Raw genomic sequence first — 26,376 nt, forward strand, 5'->3', positions numbered from 1 at the left:
AGACTGACTAGCTAGCGCTTATGTCCTGTGCTATTGCTAACGCTATTTTCCCCTTGCCAGTGTTCTTTTATTCCTTAATGTTAATTGAAGGCAAATCTGAATGATGTTAAATTTTAGCTTGCTAACTAGCGATCACTAGTGACCTTGCTAACGATAGTTAGACTAGCTTACTAGCTGGCTTCTGACTAGTTTTGATTTCCTCACTGTTGACACGCATTACATTGGCTGGCGAGTAGTATCATAGATACCTTAATATTTTAATGGAAATTAAATAACAGTTGCCAGCAATTACATCTTACAATTGAAGTCTCCAGGCATGATCATGATTTCAAGCTTGATTATACTTCCTAATACTTGTCGAATGTGCAGAGCAAGATGGCGCTATAGGAAGTGTAATCAAGCTTGAAATCATGATCGCCAAGGATGATGTCAAGATTTATAGTGAAAAACGAGTTATATTATGGTCTGTTCTCACCCAAAACCGATTGGATCACTTCAGAAGACATGGATTAAATCACTTGAGTCTTATGGATTACTTTTATGCTGTCTTTATGTGCTTTTTGGAGCTTTAAAGTTTTGGTCACCATTCACTTGCATTGTATGGACCTACAGAGCTGAGATATTCTTTGTGTTCAGCAGAAGAAAGAAAATCATACACGTCTGGCATGAGGGTGAGTAAATGATGAGAGAAGTTTCATTTTTGGGTGAACTATTCCTATAAGTTTCATTTAGACTTTTTTCACATAAGCAAGTGGCACAGCATTTTAAAAGTAGGACACACAAAAAAAGTGTGAAAACAAAATCAATACATTTTCTATTCTTCTTTCTTGAGAGAGAAAGGTTGGTTAAACCTCAATGATTAAAAGGACATGATTTAATGATATAATAGGCCTAATAATAATTGAAACCCACACTTACTGCATTCCAAATATAGGCTACCAAGACATAAAGCAACAGTATGTGAGCAGTGTTTTATATTCTTATACTTATGCACGTGTGTGGAAACAGTCGCTGCAGTATTCTGCAGTCACGTCACCTCGCAGCGTCAGCAACATCTGAATGCCCTTTGTTATTGTTGTCTCGCCTCTAGACAACTTGCATCCTTGTGAAGCAAGATCAGGCATTACGATGCACAGGGCTTTTGTCAATCAAATAACGAAGGGTTCATTACTATACCAGAGTCTGAATAAAAGGAGAGTATCAAAGCGCGTGGATGTCAGTGTTACTGAATGTATGGCAACTAGTCAGAAAAAAAAGTGTAAGACAGGTCACAGTATTTCAAAGAACTGTAGTGCATAGCCTACTGCTGGCTTTTAACAGGAAAGAATAACATCGATTCTTATTATGAAAAAAAAAGGCAGTTTCTTATTGAAGCATATTTACCTTGATTAAACAATTGTAACAATGCTAACGGAGTCATCTTGATATTGATGCGTCTGTAGAAGTTTCTGTTTGTTTAATTATAGATTCATTATTTAGTTATGAGTCTCTCTCGCACTCAGTCCTCTGTGTGTCTCAAGTGAGTACACGTGCGTACCTTCACGGCCACCGTAGTTACATATATGACAACCGATTAGCTTGTTATCGTACAGTCTTCATTCAGTTATTATATACATTAGATAAAATCCAACTAGTAAAATATCCCAAAGAGTCATTACGTCCAGAGACATGCTCTGTGCTAAACAGCGGTATCTGGTCATTATTCATGCTAGAAGCCGATGCGAGGCTGTTTATTGACAAGGCAAGAATTTATTAGCTCGCCGGTGTAAGTGTTCTTTGTTAGAGAAAGGTGCTATGTTTGTCCAAAATCAGCTAATTTCTGTATATGGATAGTGGATTCGGGGAACAACGAGTCAGATGTCGCTTATGTGATTTTATCGATTCAGGTGCATGACACGTAAACCTGGATTCAGCTGTTATAAAGAATTTAGTGAACAATGAGGAAAAAGAATCGACCAGCATCCACAAGTCATGTGGATCCCTCGGGTAGGCTGTGACAAGTTTAACAATGTCTGTCTCTTTAGACAAGCCCCTGTTTTTTTCTTTCTTTTTTCTTTTTTCGCTACCAAAACATTAAAATACTATGTAGTTTTACACGGTTATTACGTTATTATTACGTTGGAACTATCCATTTTATAATAGTTGATAAACTGTCAACCGATTAGTTGAATGAACTTGCCGTTCTCTTTTACTTTTATTTGAATACTATATTTTGAATGGTCGTTTCTTTAGACTGAAAAATCTGTCTGTCTGTCTGTCTGTCTGTCTGTCTGTCTGTCTGTCTGTCTGTCTGTCCGTCCGTCCGTCCGTCCGTCCGTCCGTCCGTCTCTACCTGTCTGTCTGTCTATCTATCTGTCTGTCTGTCTGTCTATCTGTCTCTATATGTCTGTCTGTCTATCTGTCTGTCTGTCTGTCTGTTTTTCTAGCTATCTATCTCTCTATCTTTCTGCCTGTCTGTCTGTCTATCTGTCTCTATATGTCTGTCTGTCTATCTGTCTCTATATGTCTGTCAGTCTATCTGTCTGTCTGCCTGTCTGTCTTTCTATCTATCTCTCTATCTGCCTGCCTACCTATCTATCTATCTATCTATCTATCTATCTATCTATCTATTTATCTGTCTGTCTGTCTGTCTGTCTATCAGTCTGTCTGTCTCTACCAGTCTGTCTGTCTATCTATTTGACTTCCTGTCTATCTATCTGTTTGTCTATCTATCTCTCTATATGTTTGTCTGTCTATCTGTCTGTCTGCCTGTCTGTCTTTCTATCTATCTATCCATCTATCTATCTGTCTGTCTGTCTGTCTTTCTATCATCTATCTGTCTGTCTGTCTGTCTATCTGTCTCTATATGTCTGTCTGTCTATCTGTCTGCCTGTCTGTCTGTGTTTCTATCTGTCTATCTCTCTATCTTTCTGCCTGTCTGTCTGTCTGTCTGTGTTTCTATCGATCTATCTCTCTATCTTTCTGCCTGTCTGTCTGTCTGTCTGTCTATCTGTCTCTATATGTCTGTCTGTCTATCTGTCTGTCTGCCTGTCTGTCTTTCTATCTATCTCTCTATCTGCCTGACTATCTATCTATCTGTCTATCTGTCTGTCTGTCTGTCTGTCTGTCTGTCTCTACCAGTCTGTCTGTCTGTCTATTTGTCTTTCTGTCTATCTATCTGTTTGTCTATCTATCTCTCTATATGTCTGTCTGTCTGTCTGTATGTCTGTCTGTCTTTCTATCATCTATCTACCTGTCTGTCTGTCTGTCTTTTTGTCTGTGTGTTCTGTCTGTCTCTGTCTATCTGTCTGTCATTCTGTCTGTATCTGTATCTATCTTTCTGTCTGTGCTGTAGTAAAGGCACCTCCACTTAAAAGGGCACCTTTACATTTGTGAATGAAAGGGGCAAGCGTGGGCCCCTGTAGCCCCATGTTCTGTGCACATCAGTGGTCTGTCTGTTTATCTATCTGTCTGTCTCTGTCTGTGTCTGTCTGTCTTTCTGTCTGTCCATTTTTCTGTCTTTCTGTCTTTCTATTTTTCTGTCTGTCTCTCTCTGTCTGTCTGTTTTTCTGTCTGTCTCAGTCTTTCTGTCTGTCTCAGTCTTTCTGTCTGTGTGTCTGTCTGTCTCTGTCAGTCTATCTGTCTGTCTGTTTATCAATCTATCTGTCTTTCTGTCTGTCTGTCTCTGTTTGTCTGTCTCTGTATATCTGTCTGTCTTTATGTCGGTCTGTCTGTCTGACTGTCTTTCTGTATGTGTGACTCTGTCTGTCTGTCTGTCTGTGTCTGCCTCTATCTGTCTAACTGTCTGTCTTTCTGTCTGTCTGTCTGTCTTTATTTCTGTGTGTGTCTGTCTGTCTGTCTGTGTCTTTTTGTCTCTGCCTGTCTGTCTGTCTCTGTCTGTCTTTCTGTTTGTCTATCTGTTTCTGTCTGTCTATCTGTCTGTGTGTCTGGTCTCCGACTTTCTGTCTGTCTCTGTCTTTCTGTCTGTGTGTCTGTCTGTCTATCTTTCTGTCTGTGTCTGTATCTGTCTGTCTCTGTCTGTCTGTCTGTCTGTCTGTATATGTCTGTCTGTCTGTCCGTCCGTCCGTCCATCTATCTGTCTTTGTCTGTCTGTCTGCCTTTATGTCTGTCTGTCTGTCTGTCTGTCTGTTTGTATTTCTCTCCCTTTTCCCTCTATCTATATTTATATTTACTTCTTTAACACTGTTCTTTTGCTGCCTTGCAAGTACTGGTTTTTCAAGGCAAATCTAATTATCATAATCAATAAATTTATATAAATGTATGTACTGAACATTGATACCTATAATCATATTTCTGTTTTATAGAAGCAATAAGCCACTCTAAGCAATGTGGTACAGTGATTTTGCTTCAGCTAAGGAAATGCCTAATGACTTTTCATGGCTTATTGTTTTATTTTTACAGACACTATCATTCCAGAGACTCCTGAAAACAAACGTCCATCAGGATCATCTCTTTCCAATGCCCTTTCTGACTTGGACTCTGATATTGAGATATCAGGCAGTTCCATGATGCCAGACAGGTAATTATTCAAATTCAATATTAGAGCTTGAGGCCCAGACTCCAAATTCAAAACTTGCAGTACTGAAAACGCACTATTTTACAACAGTATTTTTTTTTTTTTACACATTTTTATATCAAGGCAAGAAGAGGCTGAGAAAAAAGCAGCATCAACTGAGGTGAAGATGGACAAAATTCAGAAGCACAGCAGTACAACAAAATGTACCTCACAACACCTACAAACAATCCAGAAGCAATCAGAAATGGTAAAAAACAACCAAGTCCAAGTGATGGTGTTAATGGATTAAGCTGTATTGATCATGTGTTTTGTTTGTGACAATAAAGGATGAGTGTTTGAAAATGATGATATAAAATCGGGTTGTGGATTTAGGATAGTTGTTCAAGATTGTGAGAACTGATTAGACATTAGCTACAAGAGTGCTGGGTATTATATTGGGGTAAGTAAGACCCAGTGGCTTGTTTTAGGAGGATTCCCGCGATTTTGTTGTGTGGAAATATTACAAATCCTATTCATTTTTTCCATAGAGAAATGGGTTTTGTTTTAGCTTCAACGTACAGTATAATCCTTTCAAAACACACCTACCATGAGCTCAGAGGTTAATTGATGGTATGGGTAGACCGATACATTGGTTTTTATGATTAATCTGTGCCGATAGTTGCTTTTTGGAACCATCGGGTATTGTCAAAAATATATGATAGTTTTTTTGATTTATTATTCCTCTGTGTTCCTCTGTGGCCAGCACTGGAGGGGTCTACAGTTAGAATAGCTTGGTTCTTCAATAAAACAGCGGTGTCTAAAGGTGAAATAAAAACAAAATCACTGACACCTCATGAGGATTTGCTATATCTTAATCTTTACTCATTGACGATATTTGTCCATATTTTCTGTCCTCACTTATTTTGTTATTTTGATTAGATAATCATGTATGGCGAGGGCATGCAAAAATTTGGTATGTATGCAGGGCTCGACATGAACGCTTCGCTTGTCCAGGACAAGTGGATTTTTGAAGAGCCAAGTGAAAGAGAATTTTACTTGCCCGAACGGACAACAGACTGATTATAACGTCAATAACAAAAAATAACCGGCTATATTTCTGACAGCCTAGGCCTTTGCCACTTATTAGAAAGTCCATATTCTTAATATGCTGTTGAAAGTAATCCAGAGCACGTAATTTTATAATTCGCTAGTGATCCAGTAACAGCTGCGCCCAGTTTGATTGGCAGTCGGCGTATGTGTGTGTGCTGAAAATGCTCGCACTAATTTGCACCTGATCGGTCAAATACATTTCAAAATTCTTGGTGAGGTATTCATGTAAACACAGAGAGTGATGTCTAAAGTGAATGTAAACAGTGGAGAAAAAAGTGGATTTGTATTAAAATGTCGGACTTGTAAGTATAAATGTAAGCTAATAGACCTGCTGCTGTCTAGTGAGTCATTATAATAATCAAACAACCAGAACAAGAAAACACTCACTGCTCTTGATTGAGTAACTTAAGTATCTTTAAAAAGTATGAATGTATTATAATCATACAGTAAAGAACAGTAGTAGTTTTATGTTGCATTTCATTCTGAATGTTTACTTGAATATTTGATAGCCAACTGCTGTAAAAAAAACTTTTAAAGCTGTTAAAAAAGCACTGAATTTTCTTAATTTGTTCTATTATTTTAATCTATTTCTATTCATTGCTGTTTTTTATTATCGACTGTTTACTAGTCTTGAATACTTAAGAACTTGAAACCATTCTTCCATAATTAACATATTAGTTAGTGTTATTATTTGTTGTGGTTTTAAAGCTAGTATTGAGAATCGTCAAATTTCACTACAGGCTCCTGAAATTTTGGTATTGTTATAATGTATAACCTTTAATGATTATGATCTTGCTGCAATAACATGATGAAAAAGTAGATCTCATTCCACAGAGGTGTGAGCATCCCTGCTGTTAATGGTGGTGATGGAGGCTTTCCTTTATTTGACTACCAAACGTGACATAAAATAATTATCAAATGACAATAGCCTCCTCCCTTACCCAGTGCAGTTTACATATCTGTCACAGAGAATTGAGTTGATTACATAGGTACACTTTTAGGTTGGGTATTGGTCATAATTTTAGAAAAATATACAACATAAACTGTTGAGCATGTAACGTAAATGTCCTTTTTTCTTTCCGAACAAGTATCTTTTTTACTCGGACAAGTGAATGACCAATTTACTTGTCCGGAGGACAAGCACATGACAATGCTTAATGTTGAGCCTTGATAAGGAGATGTCCCCCGCCAGCACATACATCATATCCTCAACTTCATAACTTGTGAATTTTAATAAACCATTGCCTTTTCCTCATGAAACCTCATCTGGTGAAATAAATATATAAAAAATCATCTGGTGAATATATGGGCTATCAAAAGCTTAATTTGATTAATACTTAAATATGGAGCATTGTTATGGATCCAGTTATCCGTCAGTTCAAAATAAGAGTCCCCAGTGTGTTTTGGGCTTATTCATAGTTAATCTCTGCGTTATGCACTAATTCTTTGTTTTTCTGGTTATTATTGGGATTTTGGTTGCACAATTAAATGCTTTTGGGATTTTATTAACTTTGGATTTTTTTAGCCCCAGTGTCTGAGCCTATCTTTGCAAGGAGAGACTAAAATGTTGTTTATCATTCTTTAAATCGATTTAAAAAAATGATTGGCTGATTAATTGGTTATCGGCCAATTCCACCACCTTAGTTATCATATCGGTAAAATACACTATCGGTCGACCTCTAATCGATGGTATATGTTTCTATAGATGCCACAAGTCATTGTGATTTCAACTTCATTTGTATAAAAAATAATGCTGACTTCCTGGCGAAGGACTACACTACCCATAATCCTTAAGAGAAATCCACCAATCAGTGAAGTCACTGATACAATGGAAGCTTAAATCACACCAAAACAGCTCAGCTGCGACTGCCCACTCCCATGAATCATTGTGAGTCTCACTAAACTGTCAAACTATTTAGATGTTTGCATATATTCGAATATTTTTCAAAAAACTTAAAATATATTGTTTTGTATTGTTCGTTCCCTCATAGAAGAATTAAGTACACAATGTTGTTGTAACTTTTATCTTTTTTCTAACTTTTATGCAAGTTATTTTTTTGAATCAATGTTTGTGATGTTGTGATCCATCTCTAACCTAGTTGGTTTGGTTCATGGTTTAGAACACTTTACTGATTAACTTCTTTCAGTCCCTACAGAGAAAATGAATGGGAAAAGTACTTCCAGAAGCAAGGCCACTGAAAAAGCGGGTGGTCACAGTTGTGCTCTATAACCATTTCATTAATGTTTCAGGTGACCGAGAGCGTACACCCCTCATCCACGAAGACATCTGGGATGGCAGGTATAGATGAACCGAATCACTTCATCATTCTTAACAGCTCCCATGATAAAACTTTATTGATCACTTGGATGGCTTCAGTATTGCTGAATCCAGCAGAGAAGTGAAGATGCATTTACTGCACTGATTTGTGTGTTGCTGAGCCTTGTTGACATGCTCTTCTCTCAGTGCCTGATTCAGTCCATGAGACACGACAGCAGCAAATGTGTGGCACTTCCCAGGAGAGTGACGACTCCCATCACAGCAAAAAGAGGCATGCTTCAGCGGTGAGCTCAGTCACAGGATATGATCGAAATGTTTTTTGCACATGTCTGTTTACATTTACACACAGCAAGGCCTTTTATGCCACTGTAAATGTACTGAGGCTAAGTTTTAAACAGTGTCTCGATCAAGGACACGAACAGTATGTTTTTCCACCTGAGATATCAACTGCCAGGTTACTGGTTAATCCCCTCTTCTAGATGATTTACAGCCACTATTATTATATTCATCATTTGTCAATGACAGAGCATCTGCATTGGTGCACTCTGCGCAGGGACGGGGGTCACAGTGATATTTTATATCTCATTAGATGGATGATTCAGAAGAGGAGGAACCTGAGCTGACATCTAAAGAGCAGGAACATATGCTCAGAAGACTTCAGAGGAAGTTCCCCCATCTGAACAAGAATGTGAGCCAGCGCACAGCATTATTAAATAATAATAACGAATTCATGAAACACATGTTGGTTTGAGCTTGAGGGTGAATGTTGAAGTTTGTATCTTCTCACAGGAACTCAGGGATGTCCTTCATGAACATTGCTGGCTCTTTGAGGATGCCTTAGAAGCACTACGAATGTTCTCTGACTCTGGTGAGGTTTGATGGGAATTTGATTGAGTACAGCTTAAAAAGCACTAAGGTGCCCTTCACACCGAAGCCATTTTTACATTAGTCTGTGCTGTTGTTCAGTTGTTTTCTATGTAAACGTGCTAAACTGACATTTATTAGCGTTGTGCCACGTCTCATGCAGAAGTGCCAAGCTTTTAGACATCTTGTCAAATTAAACATTTAAAAATGCGTCTCAGGACACCTGCGTTCTGTTCTGTTTGTTGCCCTGTGTCTAGCTTTTTTAGAGCAAGAACGCATTCAGTCTGAACAGTTAACAATTAATACGACATTGATCTTGGATTTTATACTGACACCTGTTGATGTGGATGTAACATCATGCAAAAACAAATTTTGCCATTGTAGAAAAACCATGTTCTTGTGTTGGAGTGAACCTTTTCTAAGCCACTTATATGACTGGAATCTCATGTGAGTGTACATTTTAAATCGACTGTATGTCAAAAAGTACTATTTCATTCACTTCAGTGCACTTTTAGAAATTTTAATTGAACATGAATGTTGCATGTCATGTGAACAACTATGCAATGAAATCTCTTCATAACATCTACACTCTTTCTTTACTTTTAGTGGTTGAATCTGAGGACGATGACTCGCAAATTACTGCCCAATGCACTAGACGGGTTGCAAACACTCGGCAACAAACTCAGGTTGTCCAGCGCCCCGACATACCCCAACCAAGATCATGCAGGCCTCTTGATAGGACCAAAACATCTGAGAGGAGCAGAATGCAGTCGGTAATGAGCTCAGAAGATGAGTGCAGTGACTCTGATGCCTCTTCTGAGAATGTATTGCTGGACTCTGACTCGGACCAACCAGACGAGACTTTATCTAAACTTAAATCCGAGATCCTCAGCTTTTTTCAGACCGCCTCTGTGGATGAGCTCACACTCATTGCAGGATGCTCTTTGAAGAAAGCCCAGAAAATCACTGAACTGAGACCATATAAAACATGGGAAGCTCTGGTGAGAAAATAGTGCATCTGCAAGAACATTTAGGTCATACTCAAATACTTGTTTGTTCACATTGAACTTAAATCCAATTAGTTTTTAAAATCTGATCTTAAGGATTGACTAGCATTAAGGATTGGATATGCCATAAATCGATTTTTTCATCACTTTTGCTTATTTCATCCTCAGGATGACGTTATGCACAGAGGCAACGGTCTTTCCACTGAGCTGCTGGCAGGGTGTCGTGATGTTCTGAAGGAAAGAGAAGTTGTAAAGGGTCTCATGAGCAAGTGTGAGGAAATATCAGAAAAACTGGTCCAAGATGTGACCCAAGTGTTTAACAAGGGTCCGGGTTCCATGAGCCAGCCCCAGATCCTCAGCAGCACGTAAGATTTCATATCATAGCTTTAGGAAAGTTTTTTCTTCTTCTAGGAACTAGAATAAGATACAGATACTCAAAGTAATAGTTCACTCCAAAAGGAGAATTCAAAGGAGAATTCTCATTTACTCGTCCTCATGTCATTCCAAACCCGAATTACTTTTTCTCTCACCTGGAACACAAAAGGAGGTTTACAATGTGTTTTTTTCCCCCATACAACAAAATCATGGGCTGTCAAGGTCCAAAAATGACAAACAAGCACCATTAAAGTCGACTACTATATTCAAAGTAGGGCTGTCAATCAATTAAAGTTGGGACAGTATGGAAAATACTAATAAAAACAAAAAGGAGTGATTTGTAAATTCGATTCACCCTGTGCTATATTGAAAGCACAACAACAACACATTATTTAATATTTTACCTCATGAATAAATTTGTTTTTTTTCTTTTATTTACTCATTTAAAATCAGATGATTGTAACACACTCCAAAATAAGTTGAGATGGCAATTTAGGACTAATAATAATCTGTCGAATTGAAATAGCAAGGTGATGTGAAACGGAGATGTTAAACATGTGAGGCAATATACTGTATGTTACAGTATATAATGAGCCTCCAAAAGAGCCTAGTCCTTCAAGAGCAAGGATGGGTTGAGGCTTGCTAATTTGCCAACAGATGCATCAGCAAATAATCTAGCTCTTTGAGAACAGTGTACCCCAAAGACAAATTGGAAGGATTTGGGGCATTTCACACTCTACAGTGTACATTTTACTGTAGTTAAAAGATTCAAGGTATCCGTTCCGATCTCGTCACTGTTAAACGGTTAAACGTCACTGTCTTAAAAACCGTCATTCGTCTGTAATGGATATCATGACGTGGGCTCGGTAATACTGTGGTAAACCATAGTCAGTCAACACCATTCACCGCTGCATCCACAGATGCAAGTTAAGGCTTTACTGTGCAAAGGAGAAGCCATACATCAACACTGTCCAGAAGATCTGCTGATTTCTCTGGTCTTTGTCTCATCTGAGATGGAAAGTAGAACAGTGGAATCTTGTTTTGTGGTCTGACGAGTTCACATTCCAAATAGTTTTTGGAAAAAATAGCCATTGTGTTTTCCAGGCAAAAAGGAAAAGGACCATCCAAACTGCAATTAGCGTCAGGTCCAAAATCCAGTGTCTGTCATGGTATGTTTGTGTGCCAGTGCCTATGGCATGGGTAAATTGCACCTCTGTGAGGGCACCATTAATGCAAAAAGATATGTAAACATTTTTAGAGCAACTGAGAATGTGTGGCGCAAAATACGTCAATGAAGTGCCATACAATTGCGCAGCTGAAGACCTGCATAATGGATGAATGGGGGAAAATTCTGTTTGCTAATCTAAACAAACTTGTGTTTTCAGTGCCCAAATGCTTAATAAGTGTTATAAGAAGAATTACACAGTGATAAACACTTGAATGTCTTAACTTTTTTGGAGGTTGTTGCAATCATTGGATTTAAAATGAGTGTGTATTAAAAAATAAAAAATAAAAATTCACGAGGTAAAAGATTAAATAATGTGTTGTTGTAGTGCTTTCAATATAGGACAGGGTGAATAGAATTTACAAATCACTCCTTTTTGTTTTTATTAGTATTTTCCATACTGTCTGCTACTTTGCCAGAATTGGGCTGTACATGATTAATTAATCAAATTAATTGCAATTTAGCGCATATATGAATATTTACTGAGAAAGATATAAAAATAAATAAAATGTTGTATATAATAAAATAATTTAAAATATAATATATAATACAAATTATAATTCAGATAATTCAAATACATTACATTATAAAAATATATTGTGACAACAGACAAGTTAAGCATTTCTACAATATAAAAAGTTGCTTAAAAGTCAAAATATAATATAATATAGAAAATAATATAGAAAATATAGTAATATTTTCAAATCATTGACCATAACCCTATTATTGGCCTACTTCCTTCTGCTCTATTTTAAATTTAAATTTTTTGGTCTATGTACTGTACTCATGCATCAGGCAGATGCTTTTGGAACGTCTCACTTTGGTTGCATTGTGTTTCTTTCTTCTTTTTCACTGTGTTTTTAGGATGCTCTGTCAAGTTAAATGTACTGTAGTTTGAAATACAGAAAAACCCATCTCAAGATCCTTGCATTCAGTTGTGCTCAGTCTAGCTGGGTCTTTGGGTGTTAAAGCGTGTCTGTGCTTTGGAAGGCCAGTTGATCTCGTTGAAGAGGCGTGTTGCCTGTACAGCTGGAGCTGACTGCCCCCTACTGCCACATCTAGGTGGTACATCAATCTTGAATTGGTCTAATGGTAGGAACTTTCCTTATTACAGAATTTACATACGGATGGGGGGCAAGATTAATTGTGTTAATTTTTTAACACATTATTTTTTATGTAATTAATCGCATTAAATTAATGCGTTAAATCAACAGACCTAATTCAAAGTCTTCTGAACCTTTGTATGAGGAACAGACTGAATTTTTTTGTTTTTTGTATGGGTTCAAAAAACTTGGAATAGAGCAGCATCAACATTCTGCTAAGCTTCTCCTTAGGTGTTCCATGGAAGATAAAAAGCAATTCAGGTTTTGAACAACATGAACGTGCTTTTCATATTTGGTGATCTAACCCTTTAATATTTACTGTAAGTAGCTAACAAATCTGAGTCCTTTGGGATTTTGTGTTTATCTAGATTCCAGTTGAAACCGTACCAGCTGATTGGACTGAACTGGCTGGCTTTACTGCATCAGAATAAACTGAGTGGAATCCTGGCAGATGAGATGGTCTGTTATCATACTGTTTTTGTCTAAAATAAAAGAATCCTTTCCTATATGTTAAATGCTATTCTGCATATGAATGTTAGAGATATAATGTACTTGGCAATGGTACAGTAGCTAAGATGTTGTTTTCTCTGTTGTTTTCTCTTTTGTCATTGCCAGGGTTTGGGGAAGACCATCCAAGCCATCTCATTCCTGGCCCACCTCTACCAGGAAGGGCACCATGGACCTCACCTCATCACCGTTCCTGCCTCTACACTTGGTGAATACAGTAACTAACTGCAACAATTAAAAATCAATGAATATTAAACAACCAATTTTATTTTAGATTAGTTGGATATGTGCGCTGTGGCAAATACTGTAGTTGTCCACAGTTATCTGCAATTTATATTATAACATTTATATTTTCAACAATGTATTGCACACTGTCATCATTTTATATTTGTTTTTACATCCATCAATTTGGTATACATTGCGCAAGATGTGGAATAACGTGTTTTTTTTTCAATACAAGTAATTAAATGTCTTTGTTACTAAATTAATCAATAACATAATCATCAGATCACTCAATTATAAAAATTAGTCATTAGTTGCAGCCCTAACTCAACAATAAGTAAGCATTAGTCATCTTAATGTCATGTTCCTTTTACAGATAATTGGGTCCGGGAACTGAAACTTTGGTGCCCCAGTTTTAAAGTATTGGTGTATTATGGTAAAACACAGCATCTTTTGTACATGACCTTTCATGAAACATGAAAAAGAAAATGTTACTGTAAAATATGTGTTTTTAACTGATTTATGTTTGTAGGGTCTGCTGAGGACCGAAGGTATATGCGCTATGAGATTCTGAATCAAATAGTGGATTACAACATCATAGTCTCAACGTGAGTCTGGAAGTTTGCTTAAAAAAACGAACTCTCAAATACACTTCTCATCTTCAGCGCTTAACAGTGATATTATTTGATGTTCAAAAACTTTCTATTATCCCAGCTGAATGTGTAGGGTTAGCCACTCATTGTTTGAGCATCCCGGCCAGCCAGACATAGACACAGACATTCAATGCATAATTTTTATTAATCAATATTTTTGTCTTGTTTATGGTAAAAATATCTAAATTTCCTTAAAACAAGATAAAAAAAAAAATCTATTCACTTGAGAAGCAAGTGATAAGATATTAATTGAATTCAGGTTATTTTTCTTACCCCATTGGTAAATATTTTTTTCTTGTTTTAAGCATAAATCTTACAGAATTTATTTAGGTTTATGCTTAAAGGTGCACTCAGTAAAGAAATCAATAGTAATTTTGAAATATATATGTAAAATCATGAGCACTCACATGAGAAGAAGACTCCAGTCATCTCAATAACCTCATAAATGCTGTTTTATTCTACATGGAGAGGGTCCCCTCATGGCGGCTGCCATGTTAGCATCACATGACCAGCTGAATACTGTTCGCTTAATCTCAGTAACCACCCTGTTATTGGACACTTTCACTCATGGATTAAATTAAACATGGCTGATTGTGGATAGTGAATTTCTACAATGGCATCTGAAACTAAAAACTAATGCGTTTGAATGATGCTACATCCAGACCCCTAGGTGTCACTGTAAGTCGAAGATGACATAAATCACCGAGTGCACCTTTAAAACAAGAAAAACATTACTTTCCAAGAAAAATCAAATTCAAGATATATATTCACACAAAAAAAGTCTTATTATTTTACAGTTTTGCTTCTAAAGCAAATTTATATATCTTATTTTAAGGATGTTAAGATATTTTACTGGAAAAAAGAAATACTGATAAAGAATATATTTTTATGCATTGTTGGCTCGACCAATGGCCTGAGTTTGGGGCAGGACTATATGTTTGATGACCAATGGAAAACAGGGAGTGTTCGGGAAACCTGTTTGAAAACAATTGTTATTTTTACAATTCTCTTTGGTTACACTAGTGGCACAGAAATTACACACTTCACCTTTAAAGATGGAGCTGAGTTGTCATATCCTTAAAAGACCACCTGCATGCAAAACCGAAAAGGCTACCAGTCATGAGATACCTGGGAAACTGTGCCACACACAGAGTTACAAGCTGTGAAAGTTACCTTAGAAACAAGCCCCCTTGTTACTGTCATAATAATGATAAAATACTCAGCATTTGAGTGAACTTGAAAAGGTCCAGGTAAAATGAACCTGTCCCATTCATTATTTATGGTAATGAAACATGGCTGTGCCTCATGTCCTGGCCCTTAAGACCTCAGCTCATTAAGATGCTCTCCTGTGCACAGTTACAACCTGGCTATTGGAAATAATAGTGACCGCAGCCTGTTCTGCAAGCTCAAACTGGAGTATGCAGTGTTCGATGAAGGCCACTTACTGAAGAACATGAACTCGCTCCGCTACCGACACCTCATGGCCATCAATGTAAGATCACCATGACTACCATAAGTTGCATGTAAAGTTGTTGTCCATAGCAACCCAGGCCTGTCGATGGTCATTAAGAATAAATGCCTTAAGCTCTATTACAACCGCATGGTTGTGGTTGTTTTGTTTTGTTTTTTGGAAAGAAGGAGTGTGTGCTTCCCAGATGGAGTTAACTGGTTGGGTTTAACTGCCCGTGCCCCCCTCAGGCACTCATGTTACTCCTTCTTGTTTGTTCCCCCAGGCCAAATATCGTCTGCTGCTTACAGGAACACCGCTGCAAAACAACCTATTAGAGCTCATGTCCCTGCTGAACTTCATCATGCCCAACATGTTCTCCAGCAGCACTTCACAGATCTCCAAGATGTTTTCCATGGTAGAACCTGCAAAAAAAAAAAAAAAAAAAACCCACCTTATATAGGGTTGAAATTATTAATGGTGGTTGCTAAGGCAAGCATCACTATTACTATTGCTCATACTTAGGGTAAGGGATTTGTAGAAAACCTTTAACCCTTATTATAAAAAAATCCTGCACCATTTGTGTTATGGATTAGAGATAGACCGATATATTGGCCAGACCGATTAATCAGCTGATGTTTGGCCATTTTGCAATTATCTGCATCGGCTGATATTATCGGCATTGGCCAATAACCGTGTTCATTTGGCCGATTAACAGAAGTGTTAACTTTCCCTTGCAACACATTGCATTACATTGCAATGCACTGGCAACCAGCCACAACACCTTAGCATTATGACAGCAATCTTTGCACATGCAAGCACAGCTTACTTTTTCTTCAGAAAGCAACCCCCTAGCAGCTCTCTAGCCACCACTCAAAACCCCCTAGCAATTGCATAGTACCAACACTCAGAACACAGCCACACTGCAACACCCTGGTAACCACCCACAATACCGTAGTATCGTGGTGGTGACTTTTACACGGGCAAGTACCACTCACATTTTCTTCAGAAAGCCACCACCTAGCAAAGTCCTAGCAACCACCCAGAACACCCTAGCAATCACATAGCAACACTTAAAAAAATCACTCTGAACACCTTAGCAACCACACTGCAATTCCCTGGCAACCAGCCATAATGCCTTAGTGTTTCTTTTTCCCAGGCAAGTGCCACTAAAATTTTCCTCAGAAAGCAATAATCTAGCAACGCCCTATCAACAACTCACAATTCCCCAGCAATCATATAGAAATGTGCTAAAGAAACTCAGAAAACCTTAGCAGCCTCATTGCAATGCACTGACAACCACACACAAAACCTTACCATCGTGATGATGACTTTCGTACAGGCAAGCACCACAAAACTTTTCTTTAAAAGCAACCACCTTGCAATGCTCTAGCAACAATGCACAATCCCCTAGAAATTACATGGCAGCATGCTAAATAACACTACCAACACCTTAGCAACCACATTGCAACATCTCAGCAACCACCCACAATAATTTAAAATCATGGTGGTGACTTATGCATGGGCAAGCACCACTAATATTTTCTTCAGAAAGCAACCAACTAGCACCCACTCACAATACCCTGGCAATCGTATAGCGAATGTGCTACAGCCACTCAGAACACCTTAGCAGCAACATATCAAAGCCCTGGAAACCAACCACAACACCTTAGCATTGCAGTGGCGACTTTTGCACAGAAAAGCACCACCAATATTTTCTTCAGAAAGCAACCACCTAGCACCACCCTCAACCCCCTTGCAATGGCATAGCAACACACTAAAAAACACTCAGAACATCTTAGCAACCACATTGCAACACCATGGCAACCAGCCACAAGCATTGTGGTTGTGTCAATTGCACAGGCAAGCACCACTAACATTTTCTACAGAAAGCAAATCCCCTGCAAAGCCCTAGCAACCACTTACAACCCCATAGCAATCGCCTAGCAGTCACATAGCAACACCAAAAAAACACTCAGAACACCATATCAACCAAATTGCAAATTGCAATTTAACATCATGGTGCCAACTTTTGCATGAGCAAGCACCACTCAAATTTTCTTAAATAAATTCTAGTTACTGATATTATTTGGTATGTTCCCACCAGAAGTCCTCTGAGGAGCAGAGCAGCTTTGAGAGGGACAGGATAGCCCATGCCAAACTCATCATGAAACCCTTCATCCTCAGACGTGTGAAGAGCGAGGTGCACCATAGCTCTCCATCTACATGCATAGTGCATAAGAAACATACATAATGCATGCAAACGCAAAAATGTATTGGACAATATCTCAAATGCATTATTCAGCCTCTCGAGCAGATGGGGCACTTTGCTGGCCACGTTGACCCTCTGTTGCCTTTGGGCACTAGAGTGGCTGACTGACAGATAATGATGTGCCCGGCAGGTCCTAAAGCAACTGCCTGCCAAAGAGGAGCAGATAGAATTTTGCGCCATGTCCGAGAGGCAGCAGAAACTGTACAGTGCTCTCTTCAACAAACTCAAGAGGTCCAATAATGGAGAAAGTATGTATTTGAGAGATACCATGTTCTGGGTTAAAAAAGGTACTGGCTTCAGCATATACTAACCATTTTTATTTAACCATGTCTTTTCCGTGATTGGTTGGGTGCAGAACGCGAGCTGACAAATGTGATGATGCAGCTGAGAAAGATGTCCAACCATCCACTTCTTCACAGGCAGTATTATACAGCTGAAAAACTTAAAGCCATGAGCAAACTCATGCTGAAGGTCTGAGACATATTTGTATACAGTTTTACTTGTTTTCGTTATGTGTGTTTCTTTTCTGAAGAATCTGTCTGTTGCTTTTAATTGGCTGAAATATTCCAGGAGCCGAGTCACTGTGATGCAAATCCAGCTCTCATCAAAGAGGACATGCAGGTGCTGTCTGACTTTGAATTACACTGTCTCTGTCAGCAGTATTGTGCACTGCAGGAATACCAGCTCGACACAGACACACTGCTAGACTCAGGGAAGCTCAGTCTCCTCTCACAGCTGCTCAGCTCCCTAAAGGAGAAGGTGAGAGAGCACAGATTCCTTTTCTGTTCCACATACCAAATTACACTTTCAACAGCCCCTCAGAGAATCATGAAAATGAAAGTTATTTAATAATGCAGAGAAGTACTTTTGCACTGTGTTCATTATAACATACTCTCATACTGCGTACTGACAGCTATATAAGTATACACCTTTTGTACTTGTTTTGTTTTCAGTATACACTACAGTACATCATAGACCAGTGGTTTTCAGCAAATGTCCAACAAGATGGTTTAAAATCTAACTTAATTAAAATGCTAAAAACTACTAAAAAGCAAGAGGCCTACCACTGATAAACTGACAGTTCCTGAAACTTTTGAAATCAATCAAATAAATCGTGATAGATTATTTTAATCTAGATAATTGTAATATTTTCTAGTGGGAGGGACTTTAAATATTGTATTGTTTATATTATAATTATTGGACAATGGGGGGCCTTGGAGTAAAAAAGGTTCAGAACGACTGCCATAGTCAACAACAAATGTTTTAAAGCAAAAGTTCTTGGTTTTTTTTTACAACAAATTCTGTCATTATTTACTCCAAACCCATATGTTGTGGAATCTTGCTTTATTTCAATTCTTCCTTCCCATATCAATCAGGCTGGTCACTATCTCTATCCCTTTCCCTCTAGGGTGATCGAGTAGTGCTCTTTAGCCAGTTCACAATGATGCTTGACATTTTGGAGGTGTTCCTGAGACACCATAAGCACAGATACATCCGACTGGATGGTTCAACCCCCATGAGTGACAGGTAAGCCTACTTATTATGTCTTGCAGTTATTGCTGTTAGTACATAAGGAAACTAAGACCGAGTTAAAATGGTTGAAAATAACCATTGGTACAGACCCTTTTCCCTCAAATCATCTATGTCCTTCTATCGTCGGCCCAAGTCCAGGCTCAAGACAAGAGCAGGCACCCAGGAGGTGGGGAGTGACAATGGTATAGCTTCTATCAGACCTGATGCTTATTGTGCCTCGTCACAGCTGCCGTAAATCAGGGATTGTGTCTCGTTCACTTGGACAGAATTGTCCGTCCATGCTTCTGGTTTCCTTGAAGCACAAAGAATGACACTCATGGATATCTAGTTTTTATTTGCTATTAATACACTGCTTTCTGGAGTACTTCATTCTGATTGGTCAATCACGCCATCCAGCGGTCTGATATTTCGGAATAATGGGTACATCCAAGGATAAAGTGATATTTCACTGATCATCCGGGTATTGCGAGTCATCTTTCCTGCTTTGCGTATCACTCTGCAATCTTTACAAGTAAGCTAGCTAATAAAATCATTTCAAGACAAATGAATATTTCATGTCCACCCAACAGAACTCCAACAGACCCCTTCTATCAAGGGAAGCCTACAAGGTTAGCAACAATATGAATAACGCGGGGCCCGCATAGACATTCTATGGGCGGTACACTGGAAAGGAGACCAGAGGCCAATTTTTTTAATGGATGTCTATAGCGGAGATGCTTCTGTGTGTTAAATAAACTGCTTTTGTGAGGAAAAAGCTCATCACTTAATGAATTGACCGCCTTTCTGCTAATCTTCAACATGTTTTACACTAAACAATCCTTTTGGAGTGAACTAAGTGTGGAGTTTACTACGATAACATAGCTGTTTTATAAGAGAAGTTACTGATAATTTTGCGACAGGTAGGTGTCAGTTTACGGCTCTCCACATTCATTTGTATGGGATCCACAAACTGTGATTTTACTGTAGAAACACACTAGTTGAGCATTATGCTCTCTCCTATGGTAAAAATGCAGAGGTTGTTATCTCGGTATAGAAGAGCTCTGACTTCAGCGCAAACCGGAGGTGGAATTAAGCTGTTTCTGGATAATCTGCAGTGAGCCAGTCACTATTGCAAAATACACCCCTTCAGGGTGATACAAAAAAAACATCCTGACTAGAGGAAGACTGATATATCAGTTTTACCAATTAATCTGTGTCGATAGTTGCTTTGCTAGCAAAAGTAAAGTTTTCACTCCAGAACAAATTAAAACCTACTTTGTTCCGGTTTTCGGTTACATTCTGCTAAAATTTTGTTCGTTTTCGTTCCTTGAACCATTTTTAGTCCCTGCTAAAAACACAATGGAAGCCAAAAGTCACAGGTCTAATGTTCTAGTTCTAATCTGATGGTGATAACACTCTACTTTGCTAAACAGTAAATTTTTGTAACTATGCCACTTCATGTTGCCCCAACAAATTAAGCATGTGCTTTGATCTTGAAGGAAACTGCTGCATCACACATTTCTTTGCCTATTTGCTATTGTGGATGTCGAATTCTGTGAATGAAGACCTTTTTAACAACTATGTAAATGCTACATATACTGTGCATGCACAGCTAATCCAGATACAAGGAAAACATTATTAGAGGTAAAAAGTACATTTCTCAGTTGTTTCCAAGTCTTCGCTGAATTATTGTTAGATACACAGCGCCAACCCGCATCTTGGAATAGCATTCTGAGATGCATATTCTTCTCACCACAATTTTACAGTGCGGTTATCTGAGTTACCGTATAGACTTTGTCAGTTCAAACCAGTCTGGCCATTCTCTGTTGACTTCTCTCATCAACAAGGCGTTTTCGTCCACAGAACTGCTGCTCACTGGGTGTTTTTTGTTTTTGGCACCATTCAGAGTAAATTCTAGAGAATGTTCTGCATGAAAATCCCAGGAGATCAGCAGTTACAGAAATACTCACCAGCCCATCTGGCACCAACCATCATCCATGCGATTATCTAATCAGCCCATCATGTGCCAGCATTGCAGTGCATAAAATCATGCAGATAAAGATCAGGAGCTTCAGTTAATGTTCACATCAACCATCAGAATGGGCAAACAAATGTGATCTCTGTGATTTCGAATTCTGTAAATCAAGACCTTTTTAACAGCTATGTAAAAACTACATATACTGTACATGCACAGCTAATCCAGATACAAGGAAAACATTATTAGAGGTAAAAAGTACATTTCTCAGTTGTTTCCAAGTCTTCGCTGAATTATTGTTAGATACACAGCACCAACCCGCATCTTGGAATAGCATTCTGAGATGATATTCTTCTCACCACAATTGTACAGAGTGGTTATCTGAGTTACCGTATAGACTTTGTCAGTTCAAACCAATCTGGCCATTCTCTGTTGACCAGATACATGTCAGGAGCTTCAGTTAGTGTTCACATCAACCATCAGAATGGGGAAAACATTTTTATCTCAGTGATTTGGAGTGTGGCATGATTGTTGGTGCCAGATGGGCTGGTTTGAGTATTTCTGTAACTGCTGATCTCCTGGGATTTTCACACATAACAGTCTCTAGAATTTACTCCGAATGGTGCCAAATACAAAAAACATCCAGTGAGCGGCAGTTCTGTGGATGGAAATGCCTTGTTGATGAGAGAGGTCAACAGAGAATGGCCAGACTGGTTTGAACTGACAAAGTCTACAGTAACTCAGATAACCACTCTGTACAATTGTGGTGAGAAGAATAGCATCTCAGATTAGATATAGATTTGATGCTGCCGGGTTTTGACTCAGAAGCAGATCTGTAAATAAAATGATACTTAACTGTTAATTAACTGCTTGTTATGATTTCTATGCTGATAAATCCACCACACAGGAAAAACAAGAAAATAGTTTTTGTTTTTGCATATTTTGGTGTGGCAAGTGGCTTATTTTGGGCTTGTTTTTCCAGACCATGTTGCTTGTTTCTCTTGCGAGATCTGGCAACACTGCAAGTAAGCTTTTGGTAAGCTTTTGGAAAGGAGGCTGCAGAACTTCTGCACCGGAACGAAAAAATACAGTTTTTGTTCTGAACGAACCGAAATGAAAAACATTTAGTTTTTAGTCCCTGGTTTTTAGGTTGTGGCAAGGAAAGTGTCATATATTTTTAAATGCATATATTAGGTAATAATTTACAATCCATTTAAGATTTTCTTTAATTAATTCTGAATTTTGTACAGCATCTCCTAAAAGTTTTCTTTTAAAAGGGACTGTTTTATTTTGATTATGTCCTTGTGAGGTGTGTGCTCATAAAATGAGCCACCAGTTGAAGTAGTTCACCTAAAAATGGAAAAGTTACTTTTACTCACTCATTTACTCACCCTTATGGTGTTCAAAATCCATATGCTGTTACTTTTTCTTGGAACATAAAAATAGATTTTTTAAGCAGCTCTAGTCCATAGAATAACAGTTTCTAGTGAGCAGGAGCTGTCAAGATTAAAAAAGGATAAATACCATAAAGCATTATTAAAGGTTCAGTATAAAGACGTTCATCACAGTAGTCCATATGACTCGTGCATTATATTCCAAGCTTTCTGGGGCCTTAAAACAGCTATGTGTTGTATGGACTACTTTTATGATATTTTAATGATTTTTTTTCCTCTTTGGACCTTGACAGCAGTGGTCAATATGAACTGTTTTTGTATGGAAAAGAGTGGTGTTAGGATTCTTGAAGAACATATTGTGTTAAGATTCTACTGGTAGGAAAGCACAATGAGGGACAACTTGGTGGCAGTAAATAATTTTGTGTATTTTCTTTTTGTTGTCCAGCTGAGACAGTCATGTCATTTTACAGATACATCAATGATGAAAAGAAATTCAAATTATACTCGTCTTCTCTTTAGGACAGCACAAAAAATAAAGAAAAGATGTCTGAAACAGACAAATTGCTAGCAATGCAGGGACAGTGTTTGTCTTGTACTGTGTGAACTAAACAAAAACGTGTATCTGTTAAAACCAAAAGTTATCCAGTTTTGGGCCTTTATCGCATTTAAAGCCTTTATTCAGAAAATTGTTGCATTCAGTGCCTTAAATATTTTAAAGGAATTAAGAAGCCCATTACACCTGCGACCCCCAACCCAAAAATGGTTTTGTCCCCCCCAATGTTCAAGACATAGTTACGGCCTTGATTTTGGATTGTTGTAGCCTCTAGATTTGTGCCCAACAAAGTAAGGAAAAGATAAGAATTTTTTTTTTTTTTTTTACATTCTATAAATCGTTTTGAAAAACTATCAGCCATCTAATTGGTTATTAACCTTTTCCCACCTAGTTATCGGTATCAGCAAAATCCACTATTGGTCGACCTATAATCCTAACCATCCCAACAACGGGATAGCGACTGGTTGACTGTAGATTATCCCTTACTTAAGTGCCTTGAACTTATTTTTTGATTTGTTGATTTGTTGCAATAAATCTAGTGAGTAATTTTTCCTCCTTAGCAATCACTATAGCAGCCTGTTGTAAACAGGAATCTGTTTTCAGACAGACTGATAGAAACGTGCACACCCTTGCTCCCATAAGTTGCATAAAGCCAGCCAATCAGATTGTTTTTTTGCCATTTTTATGTACAACATGCATCAGACAGTCTTTGACTTATGTATTTATTTAAGTATGTGCACTGTTAAAGGAAGAGGTTATACATAAAATTGCAAGTAATTGAGCTCACAGTACTGTATCACCATTGTTCACTTGATCCAAGCACTTCATGCTCCACGGGGACTCTTTTTGCTGTTAGTGTACTGTAAATCACTATAGATGTCTTCTAAATGGCAATTAAGTAAATGGACAATAACTCTACATCTCAATGGGCTTTTTTTCAGAATTGGGCTGATTGACCAGTTCAACACTGACACGGACATCTTTGTGTTCCTGCTGTCCACCAGAGCTGGAGGGCTGGGCATTAACCTGACCTCGGCCAATGTGGTCATCCTTCATGATATTGACTGCAACCCTTACAATGACAAACAGGCCGAGGACCGCTGCCACCGGGTGGGACAAACCAGGTGGGAGACAGCAAGTTGTTGCGTGGACTTGCATCCCGCAGCCTATTCTTTTGGCTGTTTCACACTTTCAGTTGCTTTGTCCTGATGTCAAATGGACTCAGGTCCACACCTAAAACTCTGAAAGCTAATCTTTTTATCAGCATACTTTATATTTGTGTGCATTTGTCTTTTGTTTAAGGACAGTGAAGGTGATCAAGTTGATAAGTAAGGACTCTATAGAGGACGCCATGCTCCGCATTGGAGAAAGAAAACTTAAACTAGAGCAGGACATGACTGCTACTCAGGAGGGTGAGAACATTAAAGAATCCCTTATTTTTTCCACCCGTGTTTTGTTCGTTGTTGTTTTTGTATAATACTAATACAAAGGCGCATGAATTGATAAATACTCTTTGTATTTCTTCCAGGCGATGAGGACACATTTCCTGATGACATGACCTCACTGCTCAAAGCTTCTCTTGGACTCTGAGAACTAGATCAGACTTGAAGCATACTGTGATATTGTGACACTTGACTGTATTTGAAAATAGTACTGTAGCACATTGAAGTGGAATTTCCCTATACTACCTGCAAAAAAAAAAAAAAAAAAAAAGGTGAGGTTAAGAGGAGCAAATATGTTTACATTTCTACTGTACTTGGCTGAAATGCTGTAATATGCTGTGTTGTATGTTCATTTTAGTATATTTGTATGTATGGAGGTTTTAAATTAGCATTTGTTTGATTTAAGTGAAAACAATTGTTGTAAGTTATGTTGGATTTCTTGTTTCCAGAGTTACCGGTAAGCTCATTCTTGTCATATGTTTGTGAATTTTATTTGTCTGCCGAAAGGTTAAAAAAATTAAAATAAAAGACTTTACGTTATGAAAAAAATGAATAGCTTTCACAACTTTCCTTTCAGAAGAAGAAATCAAATTTATGTAAAATATTTAAAGGATTCATGTAATGAGGTTTATTTCCCCCTAGCACTTTGTAACATTGTACACTTTATCTTTAAACTAATTGTTAAACCTTATTTGAACCATGTGTACTGCAATTATATTGTAATGTAACTACTATCCTACTAATATATTTGCCTTTGAGCAGCAGTCTTTGCCTAGCCTTTAAGCAGCTTGAAAAATTCCTGAAAATTATGTGAATCCTTTAGACAATTAGACAAATTAGCTTCTAATAGGAGGTGTACTGAATTGTAGGTGTACCTGAATTGGATGTATTTTAAGGCCTACCTTCAAACTCAGTGCCTCTTTGCTTGACATCATGGGAAAATTAAAAGAAATCAGCCAAGACCTCAGAAAAAAAATTGTGAACCTCCACAAGTATGGTTCATCCTTGGGAGCAATTTCCAAATGCCTGAAGGTACCACGTTCATTTGTACAAGCAATAGTACACAAGTATAAACACCATGAGACCACGCAGCCATCAAACCACTCAGGAAGGAGACACATTCTGTCTCCTAGAAATGAATGTAGTTTGGTGCGAAAAGTGCAAATCAAATCAAGAACAACAGCAAAGGACCTTGTAAGATGCATGAGGAAAAAGGTAAACAAGTATCTATATCCACAGTAAAACGAGTCCTATATCGACATAACCTGAAAGGCTGCTCAGCAAGCAAGAAGCAACTGCTCCAAAACTGCCATAAAAAAAGCCAGACTACAGTTTGCAAGTGCACATGGGGACAAAGATCTTACTTTTTGGAGAAATGTCATCTGGTCTAATGAAACAAAAATGTTATTGTTTGGCCATAATGACCATCGTTATGTTTGGAAGAAAAAGGGTGAGGTTTGCAAGCCAAAGAACACCATCCCAACCATGAAGCATGGGGGGTGGCAGCATCATGTTGTGGGGGTGCTTTGCTGCAGGAGGGACCGGTGCACTTCACAAAATAGATGGCATCATGAGGAAAGAAAATCATGTGGATATATTGAAGCAATATCTCAAGACATCAGCCAGGAAGTTAAAGCTCGGTCACAAATGGGTCTTCCAAATAGACAATGACCCCAAGCATACCTCCAAAGTTGTGGCAAAATGGCTTAAGGACAACAAAGTCAAAGCCCTGACCTCAATCCGATAGAAAATTTGTGGGCAGAACTGAAAGCGTGTGCGAGCAAGGAGGCGTACAAACCTGACTCAGTTACACCAGTTCTGTCTGGAGGAATGGGCCAAAATTCCAGCAACTTATTGTGAGAAGCTTGTGGAAGGCTACCCAAAACATTTGACCCAAGTTAAACAATTTAAAGGCAATGCTACCAAATACTAACAAATTATA

The 26,376-nt window shown here is 38.2% G+C and overlaps 1 protein-coding gene across 5 annotated transcripts; it reads left to right on the plus strand.

Moving 5' to 3' along the window:
- The first annotated feature begins 1,569 nt into the window (after positions 1-1,569).
- On the plus strand, positions 1,570-25,318 carry smarcad1b (SWI/SNF-related, matrix-associated actin-dependent regulator of chromatin, subfamily a, containing DEAD/H box 1 b). Of its 5 annotated transcripts, XM_051684120.1 has the most exons (24): positions 1,570-1,765; positions 1,887-1,986; positions 4,402-4,519; positions 4,640-4,763; positions 7,856-7,904; positions 8,070-8,167; positions 8,473-8,571; positions 8,673-8,751; positions 9,354-9,748; positions 9,923-10,119; positions 12,826-12,916; positions 13,073-13,172; positions 13,563-13,622; positions 13,719-13,794; positions 15,196-15,331; positions 15,573-15,704; positions 17,394-17,489; positions 17,689-17,806; positions 17,914-18,029; positions 18,129-18,317; positions 18,967-19,085; positions 23,934-24,116; positions 24,295-24,404; positions 24,521-25,318. In XM_051684120.1, exons 2-24 carry the CDS (start codon positions 1,938-1,940, stop codon positions 24,580-24,582), a joined length of 2,796 nt encoding a protein of 931 aa, XP_051540080.1. In that variant the 5' UTR covers positions 1,570-1,765; positions 1,887-1,937; the 3' UTR covers positions 24,583-25,318. The 5 variants fall into 5 exon arrangements, with proteins under 5 accessions (XP_051540080.1, XP_051540079.1, XP_051540081.1 ...); XM_051684119.1 differs by having other exon boundaries at positions 1,570-1,986; XM_051684121.1 differs by having other exon boundaries at positions 1,570-1,986; positions 17,397-17,489; positions 24,521-25,305.
- Positions 25,319-26,376: the final 1,058 nt, after the last annotated feature.

The sequence above is a fragment of the Myxocyprinus asiaticus genome, chromosome 42, assembly GCF_019703515.2.
Source record: "Myxocyprinus asiaticus isolate MX2 ecotype Aquarium Trade chromosome 42, UBuf_Myxa_2, whole genome shotgun sequence".
NCBI classification, from domain to species: domain Eukaryota; kingdom Metazoa; phylum Chordata; class Actinopteri; order Cypriniformes; family Catostomidae; genus Myxocyprinus; species Myxocyprinus asiaticus.